This window comes from Pteropus vampyrus, unplaced genomic scaffold (genome assembly GCF_000151845.1).
Source record: "Pteropus vampyrus isolate Shadow unplaced genomic scaffold, Pvam_2.0 Scaffold279, whole genome shotgun sequence".
NCBI lineage: Eukaryota > Metazoa > Chordata > Mammalia > Chiroptera > Pteropodidae > Pteropus > Pteropus vampyrus.
Genome location: NW_011889060.1, coordinates 281,080 through 305,978, shown reverse-complemented (window position 1 = coordinate 305,978; position 24,899 = coordinate 281,080). Strand labels below are relative to the sequence as shown.

At 40.8% G+C, this 24,899-nt stretch overlaps 1 protein-coding gene across 1 annotated transcript in view; it reads left to right on the top strand.

Annotated features, from left to right (window-relative positions):
* LYST (lysosomal trafficking regulator) overlaps positions 1-24,899 on the top strand; it is a 134,470-nt gene that overhangs the window by 73,224 nt on the left and 36,347 nt on the right. Inside the window, exons 27-38 of the mRNA XM_023520819.1 lie at positions 3,367-3,558; positions 6,320-6,498; positions 7,166-7,372; positions 13,055-13,231; positions 13,786-13,862; positions 14,005-14,193; positions 16,998-17,143; positions 17,231-17,327; positions 18,383-18,444; positions 19,813-19,868; positions 21,953-22,105; positions 24,687-24,801. Of these exons, the coding sequence (XP_023376587.1) occupies positions 3,367-3,558; positions 6,320-6,498; positions 7,166-7,372; positions 13,055-13,231; positions 13,786-13,862; positions 14,005-14,193; positions 16,998-17,143; positions 17,231-17,327; positions 18,383-18,444; positions 19,813-19,868; positions 21,953-22,105; positions 24,687-24,801 (1,650 nt within the window). The remainder of the gene's footprint in view (positions 1-3,366; positions 3,559-6,319; positions 6,499-7,165; positions 7,373-13,054; positions 13,232-13,785; positions 13,863-14,004; positions 14,194-16,997; positions 17,144-17,230; positions 17,328-18,382; positions 18,445-19,812; positions 19,869-21,952; positions 22,106-24,686; positions 24,802-24,899) is intronic.

Genomic DNA, 24,899 nt, shown 5'->3' with positions numbered 1-24,899 from the left:
TTCAAGTGGATAACGGACTTTTAGTCCTGTCTCTAAGCCATTCTCCTTTTTATTCTGATTCTTCTCATTTTAAATTTTTCACTTGAAGTCAATGCAATTGCTGTAAACCATGAGACGTATAGAATCCCACAAATTTGATAAAAGACCTTAAAAGTCACGCAGTCTAGCTTTCTCGTTTCATGGGTCCCCCGAGGCGCAGGGTCAGAGGCCGCTGGGACCAGCACACGGCGCGCTTAATTTGTGTCCCTCAGCGGCCACGTCCACCCGCTCCACGTCTGCCGGGTCTTTGGGGCGCATCCTGCAGGCCTCTCCCAAGATTTCTTCCTGTTTTAAACCCTGTCTTACTTAAATTCTGTCTTTGTGAGTCCAGTTTACAAAATACCACTTCAGATGTGTCACTTTGCTGCTTTGTCATTTTTTTCATGTTGTTTTACATACGTGTTCGGGGGAAACCGTGTCTCATTTCTTCACCGTTAGTGAGAAGTGTGCTGGCTTTGTACACTGGGCGTGAGGGGTCCAAAAAAGGAAGCCACTCTGCTTCCAGGCAGTGTGGTCCCGCAGCCCGCTTAGTAGGTTTGTTCTCGGTACAAAAGTGGCTGGGAGGGATTTCTGCTCCCACCATTTCCGTCATTTAGATCAGGGGTCCCCAGGTCTATGGCCTGTTAGGAAGCGGGCCACTCAGCAGGAGGTGAGCGGCTGGCGGGCGAGCAGAGCTTCGTCTGCATCTGCAGCCGCTCCCCAGCACCCAGCGCCAGCATCACCGCCTCAGCTCCGCCTCATCATCAGGCGTTAGATGCTCATTGGAGCGCCGGTCCCTGGTGACACAAAGGTCAGGGACCGCTGATTTAGATCATGAACTGTTCCTTTATAATTTGAAACAAGCTCTTCTCATGAGTGGGGGCTGGGAATGGCTTTTTTCTAAATGGACCCATTCGGCATTTATTGAAAACTGCTGAGCCAAGTGATACCCTCAGGCCCGCTGCCCCTGCCTGTGCCTCCAGCAGCAGTCGTGGGGACAGCCAGCAGCTGCAGCCTCCATTAGGCCCACAGCGTGCGCTTTGACAATAGAGAAATGTGCTGAGACCGGGAACCGGGGTATCCGTGGCTCGGGACCGGCGTTCCTGCTGCAGCACCTTCGTCACATTGGGGCTCAGTTCTCACCCTCTTAGCAGAGTTAGATTCTTCTTTATTGCCAGCTGATCCTCCTCCAGCCTGACTCACGCGTACCCTCCTTCTGCTCAGCAGCCCAGTGGTTCTCTCCTACCAATCAGCAAAGCGCAGACTCCTTACCTCGGTGTCTTTGTCTTTGGTGTGGAGATATGTAAGGGAAAGGTGACATTTGGCCCGAACAGTAGAATACTCTACCTTCTGTTTGTAAACTGACTTCTATTTCTAATCAGTATATTGTAGACATCTTTTCGTGTGCTATAAATACTCTTTATGTTCAACGAATACATAATAATCTATTATCTTGATTTACTATGATTGTCTTTCCTAACGTTTAAGCAATAAACAAAGGGTTTTTTTTACTTTTTTGTGTTTATGATTATAAACAGGATAGCAATGTACATTGTATGTATTTTTTCACTGCTTATGAATATGAAAAACTGCATGTCACCTTGATGCATGAAGGTAGAAGTGAGTATTAGGATATGATTTAAAGTGTACACATACATTTAAACTATTATAAATAAACAAATATGTAAATGTATTATTATTAGTATACAAATGAACTTCCTTTATATTTCAACCATTAATAGCAACATCAACTATTAACAACTTCTGATTCCTTATATGAGATAAGCATTGTATTTTATGTCCATCGTTTTATTTAAAGCACAGAACAACCTCTTTATCCATTCTTCCAAACATCAAATCTATTGAGCATCAGCCGTGTACCACTTATCATTTTATCCGCTCTCATGGAACTTATATTTTATTGGAGAAAATGGTCAGTAAGCTCGTAAACTATTACATTTAACATAATATCTGTTAGTGACAAATGTCTACCTGTGAAGCAGGCTCTATTTTACTTCCTAATACATATCTTAACATGAAGAAACTGAGGCTGGGAACGAAGTGTACTTGAGGCCACACCAGCTCAGCGCCACTTCGCAGCACGAGAGCTGCAGTACCCCCTTGAAGTGCGTAGCACTGCCGAAGGCGTAGCATTTCCTTGTCCAGTGTGTGGCTGAGCCTCTGAATTATGACTTTCAGCAGCTTACACAGAGGAGGGCTGTCAGGTAGGCATTAGGAAGAATTTTCTTAAAATAAGGACACAGTGTGACAATATTATTGTTGAATATAATATCCCGGATATGATTATTTTTTCTTTTTATTTGCTTCGTTTTGTCTCAGAGGTGACTCTGCCCACCAAAATGTTAAAAATACGTATTACCTAAAATGCTGGGCAATCTAAAATGCTATTAAGATATTTAAATATCCTGCAGGACGAGTCATTAAAACCTGTCATATTTTAGTCATATGTAAGTAATATTTATAGAGGCTATTTATGGAAATTGATATGTTTTCATAATTTGAAACAAAGGTTCAATTCCCATGAAGGGTTCCACTGTTCCTCACCTACCAAGACGCCATTTTCGTTCCTACGGCCACCTTCCGATGCCCTTCAGTTCGTTAAATCAAGACTCATGCTCCCCGCTTTGTCCTGGATCCACTCCCTGTGCGGCACCTCCCGGAGCAGGTGCAGTAATGGTGCAGGAACCCCCGGCCTCCCTGCTCAGTCTGAGGAAGCATTCCTCAGGAGATGCTGTTCGTAGGATTGAATTCCAAGTGATGCATATGCACCAGATCATTTAAGAGCAAATCACTGGAATGATATTCACTTTTCTGGTCTCCATCTTCATCTGACTGATTTCTACTATGTCACTATCTACATTTCTCAAAACTACTGTATAAAATCAACAATGGTAATTATCCGGAAATACTCATGTTCTTACTGAAACACGATGTGCTTGAAAAATCTGTTGATTATTTTGGAAAACAAGGAAGTGAAACAGTATGTGAAAATATTTTGTCAAAGCATTCCGAACTACTTACATGTACCCTTCTAATTCGTTGAGTTCTTTAGGAGACTCAAATTTTGCCCAGTGGCAGCCGCCCTACTAAGCCGTGTCGCTACCTTCAGCATTCTTATTGGAGACTCTGAAACCAGAAGTACTGTTGCACTTCTTCATAGGGGGAGAAAGATCACTTTCTCTTAATCGCTCTCTTTCCTTTGAATAAATTACCTTTGTGTTAAATAAGATTCTTCGCGTGGTCTGATAATCAAAAGGTTGCAGCAAAAATCGATTCCTTGATCCTTGTTAATTCTGGCATTTGATGTTTTAATTCATATATTTGAAGGTCCTCGAAAATTTCCCCTTGCTCAAACCGATTCTCTTCTGATGAAGATGCGTTCGGTGGCAAGTGATGAGCTTCATGTGATGATGCAGCGGAGACTGAGCCAGGAGAACCCGGTCCAGGCCAGCGAAGCCGAGCTCGCACAGAGGCTGCAGAGGCTCACCGTTCTAGCAGTTAACAGGATCATTTATCAAGGTAGGACTAGAGAGTAAACCTGTCTTTACTCAGGTATTGAATTAAAAGGAAAATTAAGAGGGAACCGAATAGGTTTCAAATTTTTAAACGGTATTACTTTTTCGTTCTTGACATCCATACTATTAGAAGAATTACTTATTTGGAACGAATGGTCTTGAATAAAAGTCCACTTTTCAATACGTTACATGCTGGCCTAGATTGATAGTATAGTCGATCTATTTATTTAACTTTTCTTAGAGATAGAGCCTTCTCCTCACCCACGGGGGACACGTTCCCACATCCCCAGGGGACGCCCGAAACCGCAGACAGTACTAAAGCCTGTACATCCTGTCTTTACTGTGCATACGCACCTTTTCACTTAAAGGAAGCGCCCCACGGCAGCGGGCCCCAACCTTTTTGGCACCAGGGACCGGTTTCATGGAAGATAATTTTTCCATGGATGGGGTGGAGGGGGGGCGAGGGGTGGTTTTGGGGTGATTTAGGCACATTGCGTTTATTGTATACTTTATTGCTATTATTATTACATTATAATATATAATGAAATAATTATACAGCTCACCATAATGCAGAATCACATGCCACCAGATGCAGCTGTATAATTGAAGTACAACAACTTACTTGCCACTGTAGAGCCTGCCACCAGATGCAGCTTAATTGTCACTTGCCACTCACTGATACGGTTCTGATATGAGTCTGAAAGCAATTGATTTATTATGGTCTCTGTGCAGTCGAACCTCTCGGCTAATGTTAATCTGTATTTGCAGCCGCTCCCCAGAGCTGGCATCACTGCCTGGGCTCCTTCTCAGCTCATCAGGCATTAGATTCTCACAGGAGCGCAAACTCTGTGGTGAACTGCGCATGTGAGGGATCCAGGTTGCGTGGTCCTATGAGCACCTAACGCCTGATGATCTGAGGCAGAGGTGATGTGGGTCCGAGGCAGCGATGCTAGCGCTGGGGAGCAGCTGCAAATACAGATGAGGCTTCACTCGCTCACTGGTGGCCCCTGTCCGTGGCCCAGGGGTTGGGGACCTCTGCTTTACGGCTTCTCTTTGTCATATCAGAATCACCAGCATCACTACGCCTGCGTTTGGGGGTCATTATTAAATAAAAAAAACAAGGGTGACTTGAGCATAATCATTGTGATACCATGATGGTCGTTCTGTTAGCCAGGATGGTTACTAAGTGATTGACAGGCGGGGAATATGTGCAGTATGGAGACACTGGACAAAGGGCCAGTTCACATCCCGGGTGGGACAGCCGGAGATATCCTCATGCCACTCAGAACAGTGTGCAATTTCAATCGTATACATTGTTTACTTCTGGAATTTTCCATTTAATATTTTTGGACTTCGGTTGTCATGGGTAACTGAAACTGGAAAGCGAAAGCGTGGATGAGGGAGGATGACTGAAATCCTAGGTCCGCACGCAGTTGTTGAGAGAGATTACAGAGGGAGCGCGTGTGCCTCGATGGGCCTTGTAGAGCTACCAGCATCCCTGCCCGGGTAATGGCAGCGACAGTCAAGAAACAGAGCTTCCGTCTCCACGAGGACCCCGATGTTCCACTTTCTTCCCACCGCCCGCTTCCGCAGCCTCTGGCTACCTCTAATCTGCTCTGCATTTCTATTTTCATCGTTTCAAGAATGTTACGTAAATGGGATCGTGCAGAATGTAGCCTTGGCTTTTTTCACTCAGCTTCATTTTCTGGAAAGCGGGCCTGGTGGTTATATTTTCGTTCTGCCGAATGTGTTTCCATAGTGTGGATGTACCGCAGTTTGCTAAACTGCGCACCTGTCGCAAGGCCTTCTGGGTGGTTTCCAGTTTTTGCCTCTTACAAATGAAGCTGCTGTGACACTTATGTGCAGGTTTCTTTGAACATAAGTCCTCATTTTCCTGGGATGAATGCCCAGGAGAGCAGTTGTTGGGTTGTGCAGTAGTGTGTGTTTTGTTCTTGTTAAGAAACTGCCAAACTTTTCCAGAGCGAACGTATGGTTTTTACATTTCTATCAGCAGTGTGTGAGTGATCCAGTTTTTTTCACATTCTTACAAGTATTTAGAGTTGTTACTATTTTTAATTTTAGCCGTTCCGATAGCTGTGTGATGATACTGCATTATGGTTTCAATTTGCATTTCTGTAGTGTCCAGTGACTTATATGTTTATATATATAATGTGTTACCTAGAGCAACCACTAAAAAGCTATGCAAACAAACACACTCAAACCTCTACAGATGAGTCAAAGTGGAATTCTAAAAAACGTTTAAATAACCCCGAGAAGGCAGGAAAAAGAAAACAATAGTTGTTAATCACTAGAAAAACATAATATATCTAAGATTTTAAAAACTTTTCTGATTTATATTTGGAGCAACTGGCCCCCAGGCTAAAGTTCATAATTGGACCATTTTTATCAAAGGCACAGCACCTAACGGGATGGCACGCGCGGTGGGACAGCTCCGCAAACCCATCTGACGTAACCATCATGGGGTCTTTGTGTCTGATTTGTACAAGAACCTCGTGGCTTTAATAACATTGCAGTTTGATTCATCTTCATCAGTAAAATGAATCTTTAGAATTGCAAGACTTAAGTATGTTTAAATTCCTATATTGCTTTAGGTGAGTTCACTTTCTCTAGTGTGCTCTACGTGTAATCCACCTACTACACATTCATATGGTGAGCACTGAACAGTAACTTCGTAGAATTTTACCAGCATCATTACATTTGCAGTGGGTAGATCTCAGCGAGTTTTTATTCTTTTTGTAATTCAGACTTTAATCCAGAGATTGTTGACATTTTGAGTACTCCAGAATACGCCACTCAAAGCAAGACCTCAGTTTCCCAGACTGAAACTTCTGAAGAAAATACTCATCGTGAACAGCCTTCCATTTTCAATCCATTTCAAAAAGAAATACTGACGTATCTGGTAGAAGGATTCAAAGTATCTATTGTAAGTAAATGAATTAAATGGGGAATTTTCATTCACACAGGAGTAGAGGGTTTGTGCTGTCTGTACTACATGTTTCGAGGGTGTAATTCAGCGGTGCTCGGTACCTTCGCGCGGTCGTGCAGCCGTCACCACCGCCCCCTCCCCAGCTTTTCACCTTCCCAGCCTGCCCCTCCACCCGTGAAGCAGCCTTCCCCGTTACCCCCGGCCCCGACAACCGCCGCTCTGCTTCCTGTCTATGTGAATTTGATTCTTTACACACAATATTTCATATAATACCTGTCCTTTGGTGTGGCTTGCTTCGTTTAGCGTAACGTTTTTAAGTTCATCTGTGTTGAAGCAGCCCTCAATCCTTCATTCTTTTCTAAGGCTGAATAACGCCCCATCCTGTCTGTAGACCACACTTGGTTTATCATGTGGCCATCAGGGCACGTCTGGCCTGTCTTGAACAGTGAGTGCTGTTTGGGGCTATTTTGAACAATGCTGCTGTAAACATCGGTGTGTGTCCATCTGTTTTAAACATCATTTGTATGGATGTGTATGTCTTTCTAATTTAGACTGTCTTAAAAAGTCTGGCATAAAACATGTCCCGTGATCTTTAGTTCTGGGTTGACATTAGCATATTATTGCTTAGAAGTCTGATCCCTCTTCCTTCCCATTTTGGTTTAAGGCTTCAGGTAAAGGCAGTGGTTCCAAGCAGCAGTGGACTAAGATCTTGGGGTCTTGTAAGGACACCTTCCGAATGCAGCTCGGGAGACTGCTGGTGCATGTCGTGTCGCCAGCCCACCCTTCACAGCAGAGGAAGCAAATTTTCGAAATAGTCCGTGAACCGAGTTACCAGGAGATACTACGGGACTGCCTTAGCCCATCCCTGCAAGTAAGTGTCTGAGCATTTCATAAGTAAGAACGCTTGGCAAAACACAAAATCGTACACAAGAACTGAAATCAAACTGTATTTCTGTGCCAAACATCATAACTATAGTTTTCTTACCACATCACACCTGAGATCTCCCTTCAGACGCTCTGCCCCAGACTCAGTTTGACCTCTGTTTATTTCCCATTCCATTTCCAGTGCTTAAATTAACTTCCGTGTGTGAGTTCCTGCAAGACCCTGTGTAGTTTATTACTAAATCTTGAAGTGTTTAAGAACTGTTTGGAGACTTTTTTTTAAAGCGTTACATTATTCATGAAACATCTGTACCAAATAGCTCAAACAATAGTACATATGCCATATTTCAAAAAATATTTATAATTAGTTAAAATAGAAAAACATTTGTTGATCATTTAGACTAATCAAAACCAAATGCTTAAAAGAATTTCACAGTCTATAAATCCTGTCACTTCCAGAGTGATCGATGAAGAATTTAAATGGTGTAACCGTTTTAGAGAGCTAGTTAGCAGTTTCTTGTATACTTAACCTGTGACCTTAAAATTCCATTTTTTGGTATTTACCAAAGGGAAATTAAAGCATACATCTGTAAAAAGATTTGTACAAAATATCTGTGGAGCCTTTTTACTAATAGCTAAAAACTGGAAATAACCCAAATGTCTATCAACAGAAGAATGTGTGAACAAATTGTGATATATTTGTACAGTAGAGTATTATACAGTCATGAAAAGGAACAGACTACTGATACACCTACCGTTATGGATGAAGCTCAAAAACATTGTGTCGATGAAAGAGACAGCCAAACACAAAAGAAGACGTATTGCCCAAAAGTCCAAGAACAGGCAGAATTAAGATATGCTGATAGAATCGAGGACAGTAGTCGCCCCAACGAGGAGGAGTGGGGGTGGTGGGAATCGAATGGAAAGGGGCGCCGGGATGTCTTAATTTGGGTAGTGGTCACGGGGGGGTGGGGGGGGTACGCAGTTGTCGAAACTCACAGAAATGAACTCTTAATATCTGTATGTTGTATTATATGGAAATTACACCCATATTATTACAGCAATAAATGCTACATCCCTTTTAATATCTGGGAGACCCAGATGTATCACATTAGGAATTAAAAGGCTATAGCTTTGAAGCGACATACCTAGGTGCTCTTTCCAATGTCGAGTGTCTCAAGTGCACGGGGGGTGTCGTCTTCCCTCTGCCAAGGCAGAGGCACACCCAGCCCCATGGTTTCCTCTGATGGCGCATTCGAAGTGGTCTTTCAGAGGGAGCAAAGGCGCCACCACCCGACCCCAGCCCCGTTCTGTTTATCCCCGGCTGCTTTTCTCTGCTACTCCGATTCTGTCAGTGGAGTGTTTACTGATTTCTGCCTGAAACGGTGGAACTGTGGTTGACTGTTTCTTCTCTCTCGAATCCGTCTGGCCGCCAGGGCCAGGCGTTTATTTAGCCAAGTCCTTCTCTGAGGTTCACCTGCCCATCCAAGCTCCTGTGTCTACCTGAGCACTTCACACTGCCACAAAAACCTCCTCTCCACCTCAGGACCAAATTACTGTCCTTGATTTTTTTTAAGTTTATTATGGAAACGTAAAACATACCTTAAAGTTAGGAGAGATCAAAAAAGAACCCCACACGACTATTATCCAGCTTTAATTTTTCTTTATATAACTTTGAGATAAATGTCAGGTATCAAATCATTTTACCTATAAATAATTTCAGTATGTACCTCTGACTGATAAGGACTTTTTTTAACTTATCACACTCGATAATATTAACGATAATTCCTTACTATCATCTCATATCCAGTCGACGTTTAAATTTTCCCCTATTTCTTATATTTTTTAAATAGTTTGCTAGATTTTGCATCCGAACAAGGCCCACACATTGCATTTGTTAGGTGTGTGCCAAATATTTTTAACCCATGACAATTACCCTCCCCAAGCATTTTTTAAATGTCATTTATTTGTTAATGAAACCGGGTCGTTTGTTCTGTAGAATTTCCCACATGTATTTGGCTGAGTGTATCCTTGTGGCTCTATATCTAGAGGCTTGACTAGATTCTAGTCCTTGGTTTCATATTTGTTTTGTGTCTGGGTTTTTTGTTTTTCTGGTTTTTGGTTTTAGCTCAGAGTGCTTCACATCTTCCACTCTGCCAAAGCGGGAGGCAGAGAATGTTTATTGGCCCTGCTTTTCAAGATGGGATTAGCCTGATCCACCCAGTATAAAGTTCCCCCTCAATCTTTAACCTAATAGTTTTAGCAGCTGTTCATGGTAGTTGCCAAGATCCACTTTTTCGTTAGGAGTCGTCTCTAAGTTTCTCATTCCACCAGCATCTCTCAGCTCCATTTCATCTATAAGGAAATCTATCAACCATTTGGCTACCCAAAAATATAGTCTGTGTTGGAAAGGCAAGGTAAACGCTTTTTTCTTTCCCTTACATATTTTTAGAATAATGAATCGGTCCTAGCAACCTCTAATTTTTGTATTTGTTTTTATTTTTGAAGTATCGTTATGAACTTAGATATTTTTAATAAATTTTATAAATAGTTTCAAACTGTTGTAGTTATAACTCTGTTTGATATGCAGATGAACGCCTCTGTAGATTCAAGTTATTGTGTCCTTTTAACGTGGCTTTTTAAGTTTTCTACTTGTTATATGATTAACTTTCTTGCTTTCTGGAATGGAAGGATGTCCCAAGCTCAGCCTGCATGTTTCCTTCCCGACCTGGAACCAAGCTTTCTCCCAGGAAACCCTTGTTTCTTTCAATGAGATAATTGCATTTAGAGACCACAAACCCAGGCGCTAGGTAGATAGGCCCGCTTCTATTAGGTTATCATTTCTTCTCGGCCTTTTAGTGGACAAAGCTGGGAAGCACGTGTCTTTTTAGGAAAAAAATTAATAAATCATGAGTTCGTACTGATACGTCGCTTTTTCTTGGATTTTATATTTGTATTTATTTTTATTAATGTTGATAATATTGATTCTTGATGATATGACCATTGCTGATTTGCTTTATCTTTCTATATCTATCTATAACATTTTCAAAGTGAGATGACCACCATTATCACTAATGACAAGGCCGCTGCATGTAGTTTGAGGTTTCTTGTGGTTTTGTTCTGAGGTTCTTTTGTTCTTATGGGTGTGCCAGGAAAATACAGTATTGTAAAGCACTTAAAACAATTTTCTCTTTGGTTATGCCACCAGCTTTAACTAACTAGTTAGGTTCCTTTTTTTTTTTTTTTTTTTCCAATTTGTTTTCTATTTTTAGGGATTCCATTGGGTTTTATTTGTTTATGTAAAATGTCTACATGGTTCCCAAATCAAAATTATGAAAGCAGTACATTCCGAGGGTTTCTGGCTTTTATCTCTAGACCCTGTCCTCATTCTCTCCCTTTCCCCGTAAGTAACCATCTTCCTTTTATTTCTTTTGGAGACATAAAGAAATCTGCGCGCACACACGCACACGTGCAGACGCACGCGCGCACAGGCACGCACACGCGCACACGCGCGCCCCCACGCGCGCGCGCGCGCGCGCACGCGCGCGCACACACACGCGCACACGCACGTTATCTCCCCCACGTCTCAACACAGAGAGACGGCGAAGTCCACACTCTGCTCCGCACCGCGCTGTGTGCACCTGCCGCACGGCCAGAGGTCGGTCCTTCCGCGGCGGCGTACGGGGATCTGCGGCCCTTCTCCCCAGTTCCAGCCCGGTTAACTCTCCAGCCGCGCCGCGCAGCCTCCTCTTTCCAGCGCTTTCCCGCTGCCGCGCCCTCCGCGCTGGGCGGCCCTGCGCCCGCGCTCCCCTCCGCCAGCCCGGCCCGTCCCTTTACCCGCCGCCCAGCTCACTGCTCGCGGCTTCAAAACCTTCCTCCCTTTCTCTAGCCCGCTCAGAACCCTTCCTTCTCAGAAACTTCGTGGAAATTTTATTATTTTCAGCATTTTATTATTTTCTAGGGATTTGCGTTCAGAAGATTCAATTCAGTTAGTTTTTCAAGGACTGAAAACAAGACTTTTTTTATATTTGCATGGCTCCTCAATCACACCTTTTCTAGTCCCAGGAGCAACGATTTAAATAAACGATTGATCAGAGGATGTTAAAATGAGATATTAGAAACAACTTCAGTGTCTAAGAAAAACGTGTTACTTTAGATATTCAGAAAGAATAAAAACATTTCCGATAGTTTTTCAAGATGATTTTAGAATGTCACCGAATACTAAACGGAAATGTTTTCAGAGTTATATTAAGAACCTTGCCTTTAAGACACATATGAAAATATTCCAGTCATTTACCATTTCTCTTTATTTGCCAACTTTTCAGGCCTTTTACTCCACAGCATCTGTTCAGTTCTCTCTTTTGGTCATGAAGCAGCTGTCTCCTGACTCATTTAAAATGTTGCATTAAAATGAGCTTTGCTATTTTCATCATCGCATATGTTCATCTTATGCTTTTGGGAAATGATAGGATGCGATTCAGTGTGTTAATTTAAATATCACCCAAAATGTAACAGTTTCCAAATCGGTTTGTTGACATTTAATAGCCCTCACAGTTTAGAATGTCATAAAGCCAAACGCAGTGGTATTTGTATCAATGCAGATTTTTAAAAAGTAAAATTAAGCGTGTTTAACTTGTTGACAGAATTAATGTCTAAATAGTACATTGTGTACACATAACAATTGGGTGTAATATCTAGAGCACGAAAAGGCCACTTAAAAAATCATGAGTCCAAGTTTGGTGTAGGTTTATGCTGTGAAGGGCAATTATCACTTCCTTAAATAACAACAGTCTAGTTCTGATTATAGGGTCTCTTCATAAAAGGTTGTCCTAAACAACACTTCTGTGGAGATGCACGTGGAACTGCATGCAGACGTCTCACTGGTTCCAGACTTTCCCCTAGGGGGTAGTGAACGCTTATAAGCTCATCCAAAGATAGGTTTTTGTTCTGGAATTTTCGTGAACTTTTATTCTACCAAGCAGAAGTAAAGGAGAAAGAAGAAATAAGCATAACTCTCTCACTTTAAGGTTTAAAGGAAAGTTCCTTTTCTAGTTAAGATTTTCCCATGAGAATTATTATCCCTCATTCTAAGCTTCTTTCTCATGTTCCTTTAGCAAATCCTCCCCAAATTTCTTTCCCCAAAAGCTTACTGGCTTTTCTTTTTCTTTCTCCTTCCCGCCTTCCCTCCTTCTCTCCCTCCCTTCTTTCCTTTCTTCCTCCTTCTTTCTTTTTTTTTTACTGTTTACAATGAAAATTTTCTAACGTACTAAGAAAAATAGAATAAAATGAAAACCATACTACCATCGTCCAGATTTACCAGTTGTTAATATTTTTAGCATATCGGCATCAATTTTTCTTTTTCTAAAGTAAATTATAGTAATTTTAAAATAAATTACAGAAATCATAACATTTTCAAGACATTTTCTTATATAACCATAACAACATTGTTGCACCTAACAAAATTAGTGTACCCCCTGATGCCATCATATATCCGATAAGTAATCAAATTTCTGCAGTTGTCTCCAAAATGTCTTTTTTAGCTGATTTATTTAAACCAGATCTAACCAAAGAAATCTAGCAATGTAATTTAATTTAATTACTGTTAAATAATTTAAATGTAAGAAATAAAATTTCTTTATGACTAAAAAACAAATTGTTACTTTTTTTAAAGCATGGAGCCAAGTTAGTTTTGTATTTGTCAGAGCTGATACATAATCACCCAGATGACTTGACTGAGGAAGAACTGGACACAGCAGAAGTGCTTATGAATGCCTTGAAGTTATGTGGCCATAAGTGCCTGCTTCCCAGTGCATCGGCGAAGCCAGAGCTTCTTAAAATGATCAGAGAGGTGAGTCCGTGAACCCAGAAACGATTTTCCTATCCCATTGACTATAACGCAAGAATGATTGAAAGCTTGTGCTCTATTATAGAGTATCATTGATGATGAAGTGAAATGATCAGTTTTTTTACTTTATATTGCTTTTTTTTTTTTTTTTTTTTTTTACCATGAGAGAACAAACAGGCTTATTTTAAGGAATGTTTTATCCTCCGGTCATTTTTATCCATTATCAGTAGCTTTCAGTGAAGGAAAAACATAATGACAAGCAGATTGAAACATCGACCTTGAATTATGGGTCCCTTTAATGAAAAAGCAGAATAAAGGAGCAGACAACTAATACAAGCCCATCAAGTTTGGGGACTCTGGCTAACTGCTCTGCCCTAATTCCTGTGACCCAAATTGTGTGCGAACAAAGGGGAATTATAACATTATTTAAGTGGTTAATGTATTTTAATATTCTTGTCTCCTGGGGACAATATTTTCCATTGTAAACTTGGTTTTAAAATCTGTGTCAGTGTTAAAGGATAAATAATAAGCACTACATTATTATTTAAATATTTTAGGAACAAAAGAAATATGAAGCTGAAGAAGGTATGAATAAAACCGCATGGCAGAAAACAGTTAATAATAATCAACAAAGGTAGGATTATATGTGTTCTAAAAGTCATATCTTTTAGGAATCCATTAGATTTCACGTGTACTTTTAATTTTAAAATATCATGTTTTGATGCACATTTCATGTTCCACATATGCTTAACTTATGGATAGTCTTGTTTGTTTAGTCTCTTTCAGCGTCTTGATTCAAAATCAAAGGATATATCTAAAATAGCTGCAGATATCACCCAGGCAGTGTCTCTCTCCCAAGGAATTGAGAGGAAAAAGGTGATCCAGCACATTAGAGGGATGTATAAAGTAGATCTGAGTGCCAGCCGACACTGGCAGGAACTTATTCAACAGCTGACACATGACAGGTGAGCCGAGTCAGAGGCCATTTCAGGTCGTCTCGCGTGAATACTTTATATACTGATGTTAAATACTATTTTCATTCGGGAATAAAGACTCATAACGTATTTAGTTAGTTTAAAATTTTTAAATCATTTGTGATTCATTTCATCTTGAAAAATAATCCTATGAGAATTTTTTTTTTAATTCTCAGGTGGGGAAAGTAGAGACAGAGGCATAAGCTCTTCCAGATGGTAAAATCTGTATATTGGCTTTAATTTTAAAATGTAATCTTTGCAAAACAGTGGAGAAATCACTGAAATGGGGTAGTCGGGCAATAGATCTTTTGTTAGCTAAGACCTTAATGATACATATAATTTAAAAGATGCATTGCGAACAATGAGAAGAGGGAAATTAAAGTGTTATTCTCTAAATTTGGTTAAGATAACTGATTATTTTTAAATTTACTTTTCAGTTATAGTCGACACATACAATATTATATTAGTTTCAGGTGCACAGCATAGTGACTAGACATTTGTCCCCCTGGTAAGTCTGGTACCCACCTGGCACCGTAGTCATCACAACATCATTGACTGTATCCCCTGGGCCGCATTTTCCATCCCACGACTATTTTTAAAACTGGCAATTTGTACTTCTTAATCTCGTCACCTTTTGGCCCATCCCCGCAACCCCACTCCATCTGGCAACATCTGTTTTGTTTTTTGTACCTTTAAGTTTGTTTCGGTTTCGTTTGTTCTTTTATTTTGTTATTTAGACTCCACATATAAGTGAAATTATACAGTATTTATCTTTCTTTCTCTGACTTATTTCACTTAGCATAATACCCCCTGGGTCCATCCGTGTCGTCAAATGGCAAAATTTCAATCTTCTTCATGGCTGAGTAATAGTCCATTATATGTCTGTGCCACATCTTCTTTACTTACCCATTCATCTATCGATGGACACTTAGATCGCCTCCATACCTTAGCTGTTGTAAATAGTGCTGCAGCGAATATAGGGGTTCATATATCTTTTCAAATGAGTGCTTTAGATTTCTTTGGATAGATACCCAGACATAGAATTGCTAGGTCATACAGTAGTTTTATTTTTAACTTTTCGAGGCGCCCTCATGCTGTTTTAAGCTGGCTGCACCAGCTTAAAATCCAGCCACCAGGACATGAGCATTCCCCGTCCTTCATGCTCTTGCCAGCACTTGTTTCTTGTTGATTTATTTGTTAACAGCCATTATGACAGGTGCGAGGTGATACCTCATTGTAGTTTTGATTTGTATTTCTCTAATGATTAATGAGGTTGAACATCTTTTCCTATGTCTGTCGGCCATGAGATAAGTGATTAGTATGTCTTTGGGGTGCTAAAACATGCTAAAACAAATTTCAGGTGAACAGAAGAATTAAACTCAGAAGTTTATAAAGTAGGAGAAAATAGGATATTTATCAATTCAGTGGACGGAGAACTTTCTGAGATCAAACACAATAGAAGAAACTACAGAGAGGAAATGAATGGATTTGAACTTTAATTTTTCTAGTGTATTTAATAACTATAAGAAGCATAACAAACTATGAAAAATTTATTTTCAGCAAATATGTCAGTTAATTTTTTTATAATTTTAAAAATTCATAATTTGAAAGTAAAATACTAAGGTCCCGAAAGTTTGAATAAACAAAAGACATGAATACACTTTTTATATAATATAAACTATTAATAATCAGATGGGAAAATATTCAATATTGCTGAAGGCTAATTTGGTTTTTTAAAAATTTTGAGACCATATTTTATGTTACAAAAAATATTTTAGGTGCTAATATCCACAGCAGGAAAAAACTTGTCTTAGTCCTTGGTCAGAGGTTTGGTGATTTTTGTACACTTGGACATAATATGTCAGGAACACTTCAAACATTTTATCTCTAGCTCCAGTTATCCTGTTTTGGTGATTCTATCCTAAGGAAAATAGTCAGAATATGGAAAGGCAATAAAAATAAAGATTTTCATCTCTATATTATTTATGCGAGTAAATGAGTTAGAAACAACTTAAACATGTAATAATAGTAAAAGAGTTAAATGCATTATGATGCATCCATTCAATGCGGTATTAATCAGCCATTTAAAATGATGATAATTAAGATTATAATGTGTTCAGTGAAAGAAGGTAGGATATAAAAATGCGTAGATATGATAATTATAATTGTAACTTTTAAAAAAGAAAGTAATCACTACCAATATTTTGATATGTTTAAGGTAGTAAGATTAAGGGTAACTTTTTTTTCTCTTATCTTTTTCTGAAGTCTGCTATTTTCTTTCATTTAAAATATTAAAGTAAATATTAATAAAGTAATAACTTTGATATTTAATAAGTTATTGATAAAGTATTAATTTATTTTAAAATCTTTTAATAAATGTGATTTATACTACAAAAATAAACTAATTTTGTTTGTTATAAAAATTAATTTGGAAAATGGTTTTTTTTCTCTAGTTAACCATATTAAGCCCACTGTACTGCGAAAGCATAAATGTTGCTAAAGCGTTCATAGTGGTCATCTCCATATTTTTTACATTTTAGTAGATACAAGAAACTGGTCACATAAGTGTCCTAGTCTCCCAGCCCCTGTGTAGAGGGGCTGGGAGACTAGGACACTTGCCGTTTTATGTTATTCTTTTGTACTATGTGTGTGCATCTCCTGGTCTACTTATATAAATAGTTGGGGTTTTAAATTGACTAGATTAATTTTAATTTATTCAGTTGCTCCAATGATTGTTTTAAAGCTTCAAGTACTTCAGATTGCCACTGAAAACACTGTCTTGTGTTGGCTTGCAGAGCAGTCTGGTATGACCCCGTCTACTACCCAACTTCATGGCAGCTGGATCCAACAGAAGGGCCAAATCGAGAGAGGAGGCGTTTGCAGAGGTGTTACCTAACCATTCCGAACAAGTATCTCCTTAGGGAGAGACAGAAGTCAGAAGGTGCTAGTGGCTTCTCGACTGAACATATAAATAGAGCACATAGCGATAACCAGTAAATAAAGACAATACCCACTCTTTCCTCCGCAGATCTGGTCAGACCGCCACTGTCTTACCTCTTCGAAGACAAAACTCATTCTTCTTTCTCTTCTACCGTAAAGGACAAAGCTGCAAGTGAATCTATAAGGTAACTTGGAATCCATGAGACGTCTTCTCTTTTGTCGAAGGAGTTAAAGATTTTCCCATCTGTGGTAGTGCCTGTGTCGTATTTATTTTAGATAATGCTGTGGTTTCAGGAAAAGTCCTAAACGTGGTTCAAGGGTGGACAAAGTTGAATGGCCAAATCCAGAAGGAAAAGACACTCCCAGTTGGGAAGGGTTCCCTGGCCCTTGTCCTCGCTCTGGCCCTTGTCCTCTGTCACCTCTGGCCCTCCTCAGTGACACTCCCGACGGGAGGGGTTCCCTGGCCCTCGGCCGCTCTCTGGCCCTCGTCCTCTGTCACACTCGCCCTCGTCGGTGACACTCCTGACGGGAGGGTTTCCCTGGCCCTCGGCCTCTCTCTGGCCCTCGTCGGCGCACGTGTGTTTCTGCAGGTGGCCTTTCCGACAGCTCTGTGAAGTCGACGGCACTGCTGGTGGCGGCAGGGGCCACCCAGCATGTGATCTGGGCCCCTCCCTCGCTGTCTGATCTTGGGGAAGTTACTCTCTGTGTCGGTTTCCCTATCTTTTTTACACGAGGAAGGTACTCACACCCACGGTATCATAGCATTGTCCCCTAGTAAATGGGTCACTTATTATCATGCCCATTTTATAGATGAAAATCTGAGACTCAGAGAACATAAGTGACTTGACTGAAGAATAGAGGAACTTTTCTGACTACAGGTCTCCTGTTTTTCCTAGAATACTAGGCGTCTTTTATGTGTTTGAAGCATCAGAGGCATGAACCAGCGTTACCTTATTTACTGGAAAATATAAATGATCGAAGTCCCTCTTAAATAACTGAATCTTTGTATTCTGCATACAGAGTATAGGGATTATTAGTCTTTTCTAAAATTTTCAGTCGTTTTTCTCCTCTACTAGAATGTTAAAAAATAAGATAATATTTTTATGTGAGTTTTGACAAGACATCATGTGCTTGAAACTCTAGTTTGCTTTGCTGAAGTCTTTTACTAGATAAAATAAAGCCTATACTTTTTAAAAATGGTCAAAACATTTAATTGTAGTAATTTTAGATGTTTTGACAGAGTGAATCGAAGATGTATCAGCGTTGCACCATCTAGAGAGACAGCTGGTGAATTGTTACTAGGTAAGTCACATTTCGAAGAGTTACACATGTTCACTCGGACTTATTTTATACTTAGATGACACACTGCCATTAAATGAGATACACTCTCTAGCATCTCGTAGGTTATTTTGACTTAACATTATATGTAATGCCTATGACACGTGAGTGTGAAGAAACAGTCTTATTTTGTGAAAAGCACATGAATAGCATTAATTTTTATAAAGTTGACTTCATGAGTGTACATTTTTATATTTAATCATTCCTTTTATCGTATATCAATTTTTATTTTTAAAGCAAAGAATTATTAGTATACTTATGTGCCTACTATTTTAACAGAGATACCTATGCATGAGGAATGTATCCACCTCGGGATTCCTAATTTGTATTTCCTGTTGTACTCCTGAGAAAGGCCAAGATTGTTGATCTCTAGATAACTGTATAGTTACATTTGGTGAGAAATGTTTTCCTTCAAGATATGAAGGAATGAAGTTATACCACTATTCCCTTAAAAACTAATTTGTATGCTGTGGGCCAGTTGTCTTCAAAGCGCGGTCCCCAAATCAGGAACATCAGCATCACGTGGACGTTTTAGAAATGCACATTCTCGGGCCCCAGCCCAGCCTGACAATCTGAAACTCTGGATGGGGCCCAGCAATCTGCATTTTGATGAGCCTCAAATTTGAGAGGCATTGCTATAGGCTAACGCTACACCCCCAGTCCCGAATGCAGGGTTCTGAGCTTGCCAGGCCCAGAGTCACACGACGGAGACAGCGTCCCTCTCTGTGCCAGCCATGCCCAGGCCCCAGGGTGAGCAGCACACAGCGTGGAGCCCCGAGCAGCTTCTGCCACTTCAGATACGTGACGTAGGGACATGTGGTACCAACAGGCTGTGAAGCAGGGAAAGTTGGGCATGATTTTTTAAAACCTTTCTGCCCTATCGAGTGTTTAAGTAGGCAAAATCATTAAGGATTCCTCTTTTGCTAGAAAATTTGGTTTACAGCTTCAGTTAATGTGTAACAAAATCAGGCAATATAATACGCTAGTAACAGGGAGAATACTGATAATAATAAATGGCCATTTGTTAGCACCGAGTGCCAGGCATTATTAATAAGCGTTGTACACATAGTCTAAGTTAATTCTCATAGTAACTCTGTGAGATAGAGTCCTCTCCCTACTCCGCTGTTTTTATAAGAAAACTAAGACACAAAGAAGCAGAGCCGCCTGCCTAAGCTTTCACGGACGCTGTTCAGAAACAGGTACCGAGTGTCAGGGCCTGTGTCAGGTGCTGGGATGCGAATGCAGGCCACAGACTCCAGGGGGCGAACTTAGAACCACATCAGGTCACAGTGCGCATACATTTTTAAACTCATCCACGGTTATCTTCTGCAGGTAAATGTGGGATGTATTTTGTGGAAGACAATGCTTCTGATGCAGTCGAAAGTTCGGTAAGTAGAAGGTTAATAAGTTTGCACTAATTAAATCTGCACCAATTCCCCAAAATGTATAAAATCAATGTCACCAGATAGCAGGTGGAGCTATTAGAACTCACTTATTGTCATCACTCTATGTGTAGATTTGTCTGAATTCCAAAGATTTTTTAAATACTTTTAAAAAAAGACCACGCCGTCCCTGCTGGCTCCCGATCTGAGTCTCATGGCAGGTGGCGCGACGGGTCAGGCTCCCTGTGCTCCTCCGTCCTTTGTCCTCGCTGTCCTCAGGAGCAACAGATACCTACTCCCGGCCACCCCCGTTTGCTATCAAGCACTCTTGCCTTCGAAAAGAAAGGAAAACATTATGCAATTGAATAACTTAAGTTATTCTTATATTCACGATGCATAGTAATCATCATTTTAGTCTTTTGGAATACTGATATTAATCAGAAAATACAAAGACTTATTTCGCATTTTTAAAAATTTTTATTGTTAATTTCAAGTATACAGTACATTGGTTAGACATTTAGCATTTTTTATATAGTAAAGCTTTTCATCCGTTTGAGTTCTCGCGCATGGTTTTGAAAGCCTTGTAATAGGAGAAAGACTTTTTGTTTCTGAAAAGGTCTAAAGCCAGAAATTCCTTAAGGATATGCCAAATAAGATTATGTATGGTTTAATGGTGAATACATATTGATGCAAAGAAATTAATGAGTGAACGTATAAAATTTCATTGTAAAACAAATAATATAAAAAAATTATAAAAATATTTAATGTAGCCTTCAAAATTGTAGACATTCTTTCATGATTTAATAGCAATTACCACAGCATTTATACCAGTTAGTGAAAGTATAGTTTTGTTATTTTTCATGTTGTTATTTTAACAACAAAAGAATAGTTGATATATGAGGCAACGTTATTCTGGGTCCAAAGACGACATCGTCTTCCTTTAAAACTCTCCTAAAAATACCCTTCCTTTTAAATGGATTGCAGGACCCTTCCTTCCTTTGTGCTTTATAGCATTTGTTCTTACTTCACATGTGACATCTGCTATCTTACAAATATTTAGATGTGTGTACGAATATCTATGCCGCTTTTCATCACATACAGATTGATTTCATGCGGAGCACCTCCCCTGTCCATGCTAAACAGACGTCTGTTAAATTAAATGTATGTTTAATGTTGAAGTTAAACAAGGAGGAATTCAATTTTAAGTATGATACTATTACATTTTCATCAAAACATTTATTTCGTAATAGATGTCCTGACGCTACTTTTAAAAATTAGTTGGGGGCCAGCGCATGGTAAAGCATACATAGACCACAGTCACTTCCTCCTTACTCTGTTTTTCAAATTTCCTTTTATTTTCGACTCTTGGATATTTCATTTCCCTAAGTTTCTTGCAAGCTCAGAAGCTCCACTTAAAAGAATATTTGCTTAGTAGAAGATGTCAGTCTGAACAGGCTACATACTGTATGATTCCAACTCTGTGACATTCTGGAAAAGGGAAAACTGTGGAGACAGTAAAAAGATCAGTGATTGACATGAGTTCGGGGGGCGGAAGGGATGAATAGATGGGGCACGGGGGAATTTTAGGGCAGCGAAACTGTTCTGTGTGATACAGGAGTGGTGGATCTCATTAGACATCTGTCAGAACCCATAGAACTGTATAGCACCAAGGCTGAGTGAGCCCCGATGTAAACTGCGGACTTTAGTTAGGGATGATGTATTAATATTGGCTCATCAATTGTAACAAACGCACAACAGTAACACGAGATGTTAATAACAGGGAAACTGAGTGCGGAGAGGGATATGTGGAAATTCCGTACTATCTGCTCAATTTTCTTAAACCTAAAAGTGCTCTGAAAAATAATCTATTAAAAACAAAAATAAAATCTATTAATAAAAAAATTCCCTGAATGTTATTCAGCATTTCGAAATGTTTAGTAGTGGGAGGATGTTCTGAGACTCTGATCTGCCATTTTTCCATAAAAGGCAGACTTTCTGTTGCATTGTATTCTTTTTTTAAAATCGAAAATGAAAATGATTATTTACATTTCACGTAAAGCAAGCACTTTCTTCTCTTTCCTTTGTGCTAGAGCCTTCAGGGAGAGTTGGAACCAGCATCATTTTCCTGGACCTATGAAGAAATCAAAGAAGTTCACAAGCGTTGGTGGCAGTTGAGAGATAATGCCGTGGAAATCTTCTTAACAAATGGCAGGACACTCCTGCTGGCGTTCGATAACACCAAGGTAAGTTTGGCTTTATTAATAGATGTATTTTTGGAAGTGATTATGGGACCAGTGTAACTCTACTCACACTGCTTAAGTGAAGGTTTAACTTATTTAAACTTTCATTCACTGAAAGTTTATGAAATCAAATAAAAATTGCCTTCTTTCTAAGTCTAATTAAAGTAAACCCTTGTTTATTTTAGGATTATTTTTGTCCTTCAAAACTGTATTCAATTTCGATTTCCCAAAGTGACTGTATCTGCAAAAAATAACCGAGCGGATGCAGAACCAACCCGAAAGTAGTTTAAACGTCTTTCGACTGTCGCAAAGCCTCTCGGCCCCACGCCCCTCAGCTGCTCTTTGTCCCCTCTCCGTCGCAGAAAACCTCTGGAAAAAGCTGTGTCTGTTGCAGGTCTCTGCGTGAGCGGCCCAGCTGGTTCCCTTCTCAGCACCCCCTAGATTGCCCTGGCCAGAGTCACCAGTGACTGCTCCATGCAGCTAAACCCTCTGGCTACATTTCTCAGTCCTCCTCTTACCGGGCCTGTCCACAGCACTTGACACTGCCGATTATTCTCTTTCTTCAAAAAAATTCAAGAGAAGCGAAGAAGGCGGACCACCTGGGCTTCTGGGGCGTCTCTTTCTCAGTTCTCAGCCTCGGCTTTGCCCCTGTTCAGTCCCACTGCTGAGGCCCCCTCCTCCCTCTGGGGCTCAGTGCTCACTCTTCAGACCTCTTCTCTTCTCGTCCTGCCCGGTGGCTTCAAATACTGTCTGTGTTCTGACAGCTTGTCGATGCACACCTCTACCCCAGCCTCTCCCCTGAGCTGCAAACGCTGAACTCCCTACCGAGTCTCCACTTGGAAGCCTAATTGGCATCTCAAATTTAACATGTGCAAAACTGAACTTCTGCTCTTCCCCCAAATCTCTCTGCAGTTCTCCTCGTCCCAATAAATGCCAGAAACCGTGGGAGTACCCGGGCCCCTCCTGTCCCCCAGCCCCGCATCTGCTCTATCAGGAAGTCCCGCTGGCTCCCCACTGAAAAATGCGTCCAGACTCTAAGCACTTCCGCTGCTACCATCTGGGTTAAGCCACTGTCATCACTCGCCTGAACCACTGCCCTGACCTGCTAACTGGCCTCCCTGCTTCCATCCGACCCCGTCCCTTACACGGTTCTCAACGCGGCAGCTGAAGTATGATGTCAGATCGTGCCATTCCTCTGCTCGGAGCCCTCCGATCGCTCCCTGTATCCCTTGGTTAAAGCCAGAGTCCCTTCACAAAGGCCTGACAAAGGGTGTACAATCTGGCACCTTGTTAACTCTGGCCTTACCTGCTACCACCCCATCCCGCACTCCATCTGCTCTGTGCCTGGCGGCTCCCTGGAGCCTAGCTGGTGCGCGACGCCTCGGGCCTTTGCCCTCCCTGCGCTCTGAATGCTGCCTGGAAAGCTTTTCCTCCTAGAAACCCACGGGACCCGCCTCCTTGCTTTTTCCAGATTCCCTGATCAAGTGTCTCCTTTTCAGAGAGACCTTCCCTGACTGCTCTAAATATCGACCCCTGTCTCACTCCTGCCCCCAAGCCTCCCTTAGCTCCTTTGCTTTGCTCCATGTTTCTCTGTAGGACTTGATATTGCCCAGCGTTGCCAGCCCACTAGGATAAAAGGGCTTTGGTTCAATGCTGCAGCTTCGCCTTGACCATACTGGCACATCAGTGCCCAGTAGATATTTGCCGAATGAATAAATGCGCCCTTTTTCTTGCCGAGTTTGTCATACGGACCATCATAAACGCCCTTCCATCAGCCTTAGCTTCAGCAGTTGACAATCTTCAGATTTAGACCATAGCTTTAGGCTTTGGTTTTAGTTTGGTTTGGAGTTTTGTTTTTTTTTTCCTTTGAACCTATTCTTTTTTTGAGGTAAAATATATATGTAACATAAGGTTTATAACACTAACTATTTTTAAGCATACAGTTCAATAGTATTAAGTCTGCTCGCGCTGCTGTGAAACATATTTCCAGGCTCAGGTTCTTAGACACTCCGTGACCTCGCCTGGCTCATAACTGTAGCTCCTTCTCATTTGCTGTTAGGACTGTCTCTGTCCACGTCTGTGTCTCTTCTTCCTAAGCCTGAAGCACACGCACATTTAAGATGCATATTTCAAATTCCTTTATAGCAAAGGCCTGACTTATTTTTTTTTCCATTTATTACCGATCATTTTATTGCTTTAAAAGAAATCAGAATACCCCTTTTTTGTGACTACTTCTGTGAATCTCTAAAAAGAGAGTTTATATATTAGTGTTCGGTCAGTAGTGAAAATCAAATATCTTTTACATAGGATATTTTAGTTCATGCTCATGAAGTACATATTATTACCCCATGTTACAGATATTGTAAGTGCAGCACAAAGGATTTAATCAGGAAAACAGACCAGGTCTGTCTAATTCAGAAAACTGCGCTCTTTTTTCTACATCATGTTGCGTTTATTTAGATGCAAAAGATGTTTAGGACCGGTAGGTAAGTGACTTTTCTACACGAATGGTTCTTAGTTTCTGCTGAGCAGGTAGATCCTCCAGCAGCATGGCAGGGCGGCACGAGCCTGCCTTTGGCGGGAGGCCTACATCTGGACCTGCATCCGGGCCTGCATCCAGGCCTGCTTCCGGGCCTGCATCCGGACCTGCATCTGGGTCTGCTTCCGAATCTCGGTCCCCCACTGGTCCGCGCAGTTGGGCAAAACATCCTTCCTCGGCGGACTCAAGGTCTACAGCGTGCCTGTGCTCCCTCGGGTCCTTTGCAGGAAGGTGTCACTAAGCCTAAAAGTTAAGTCT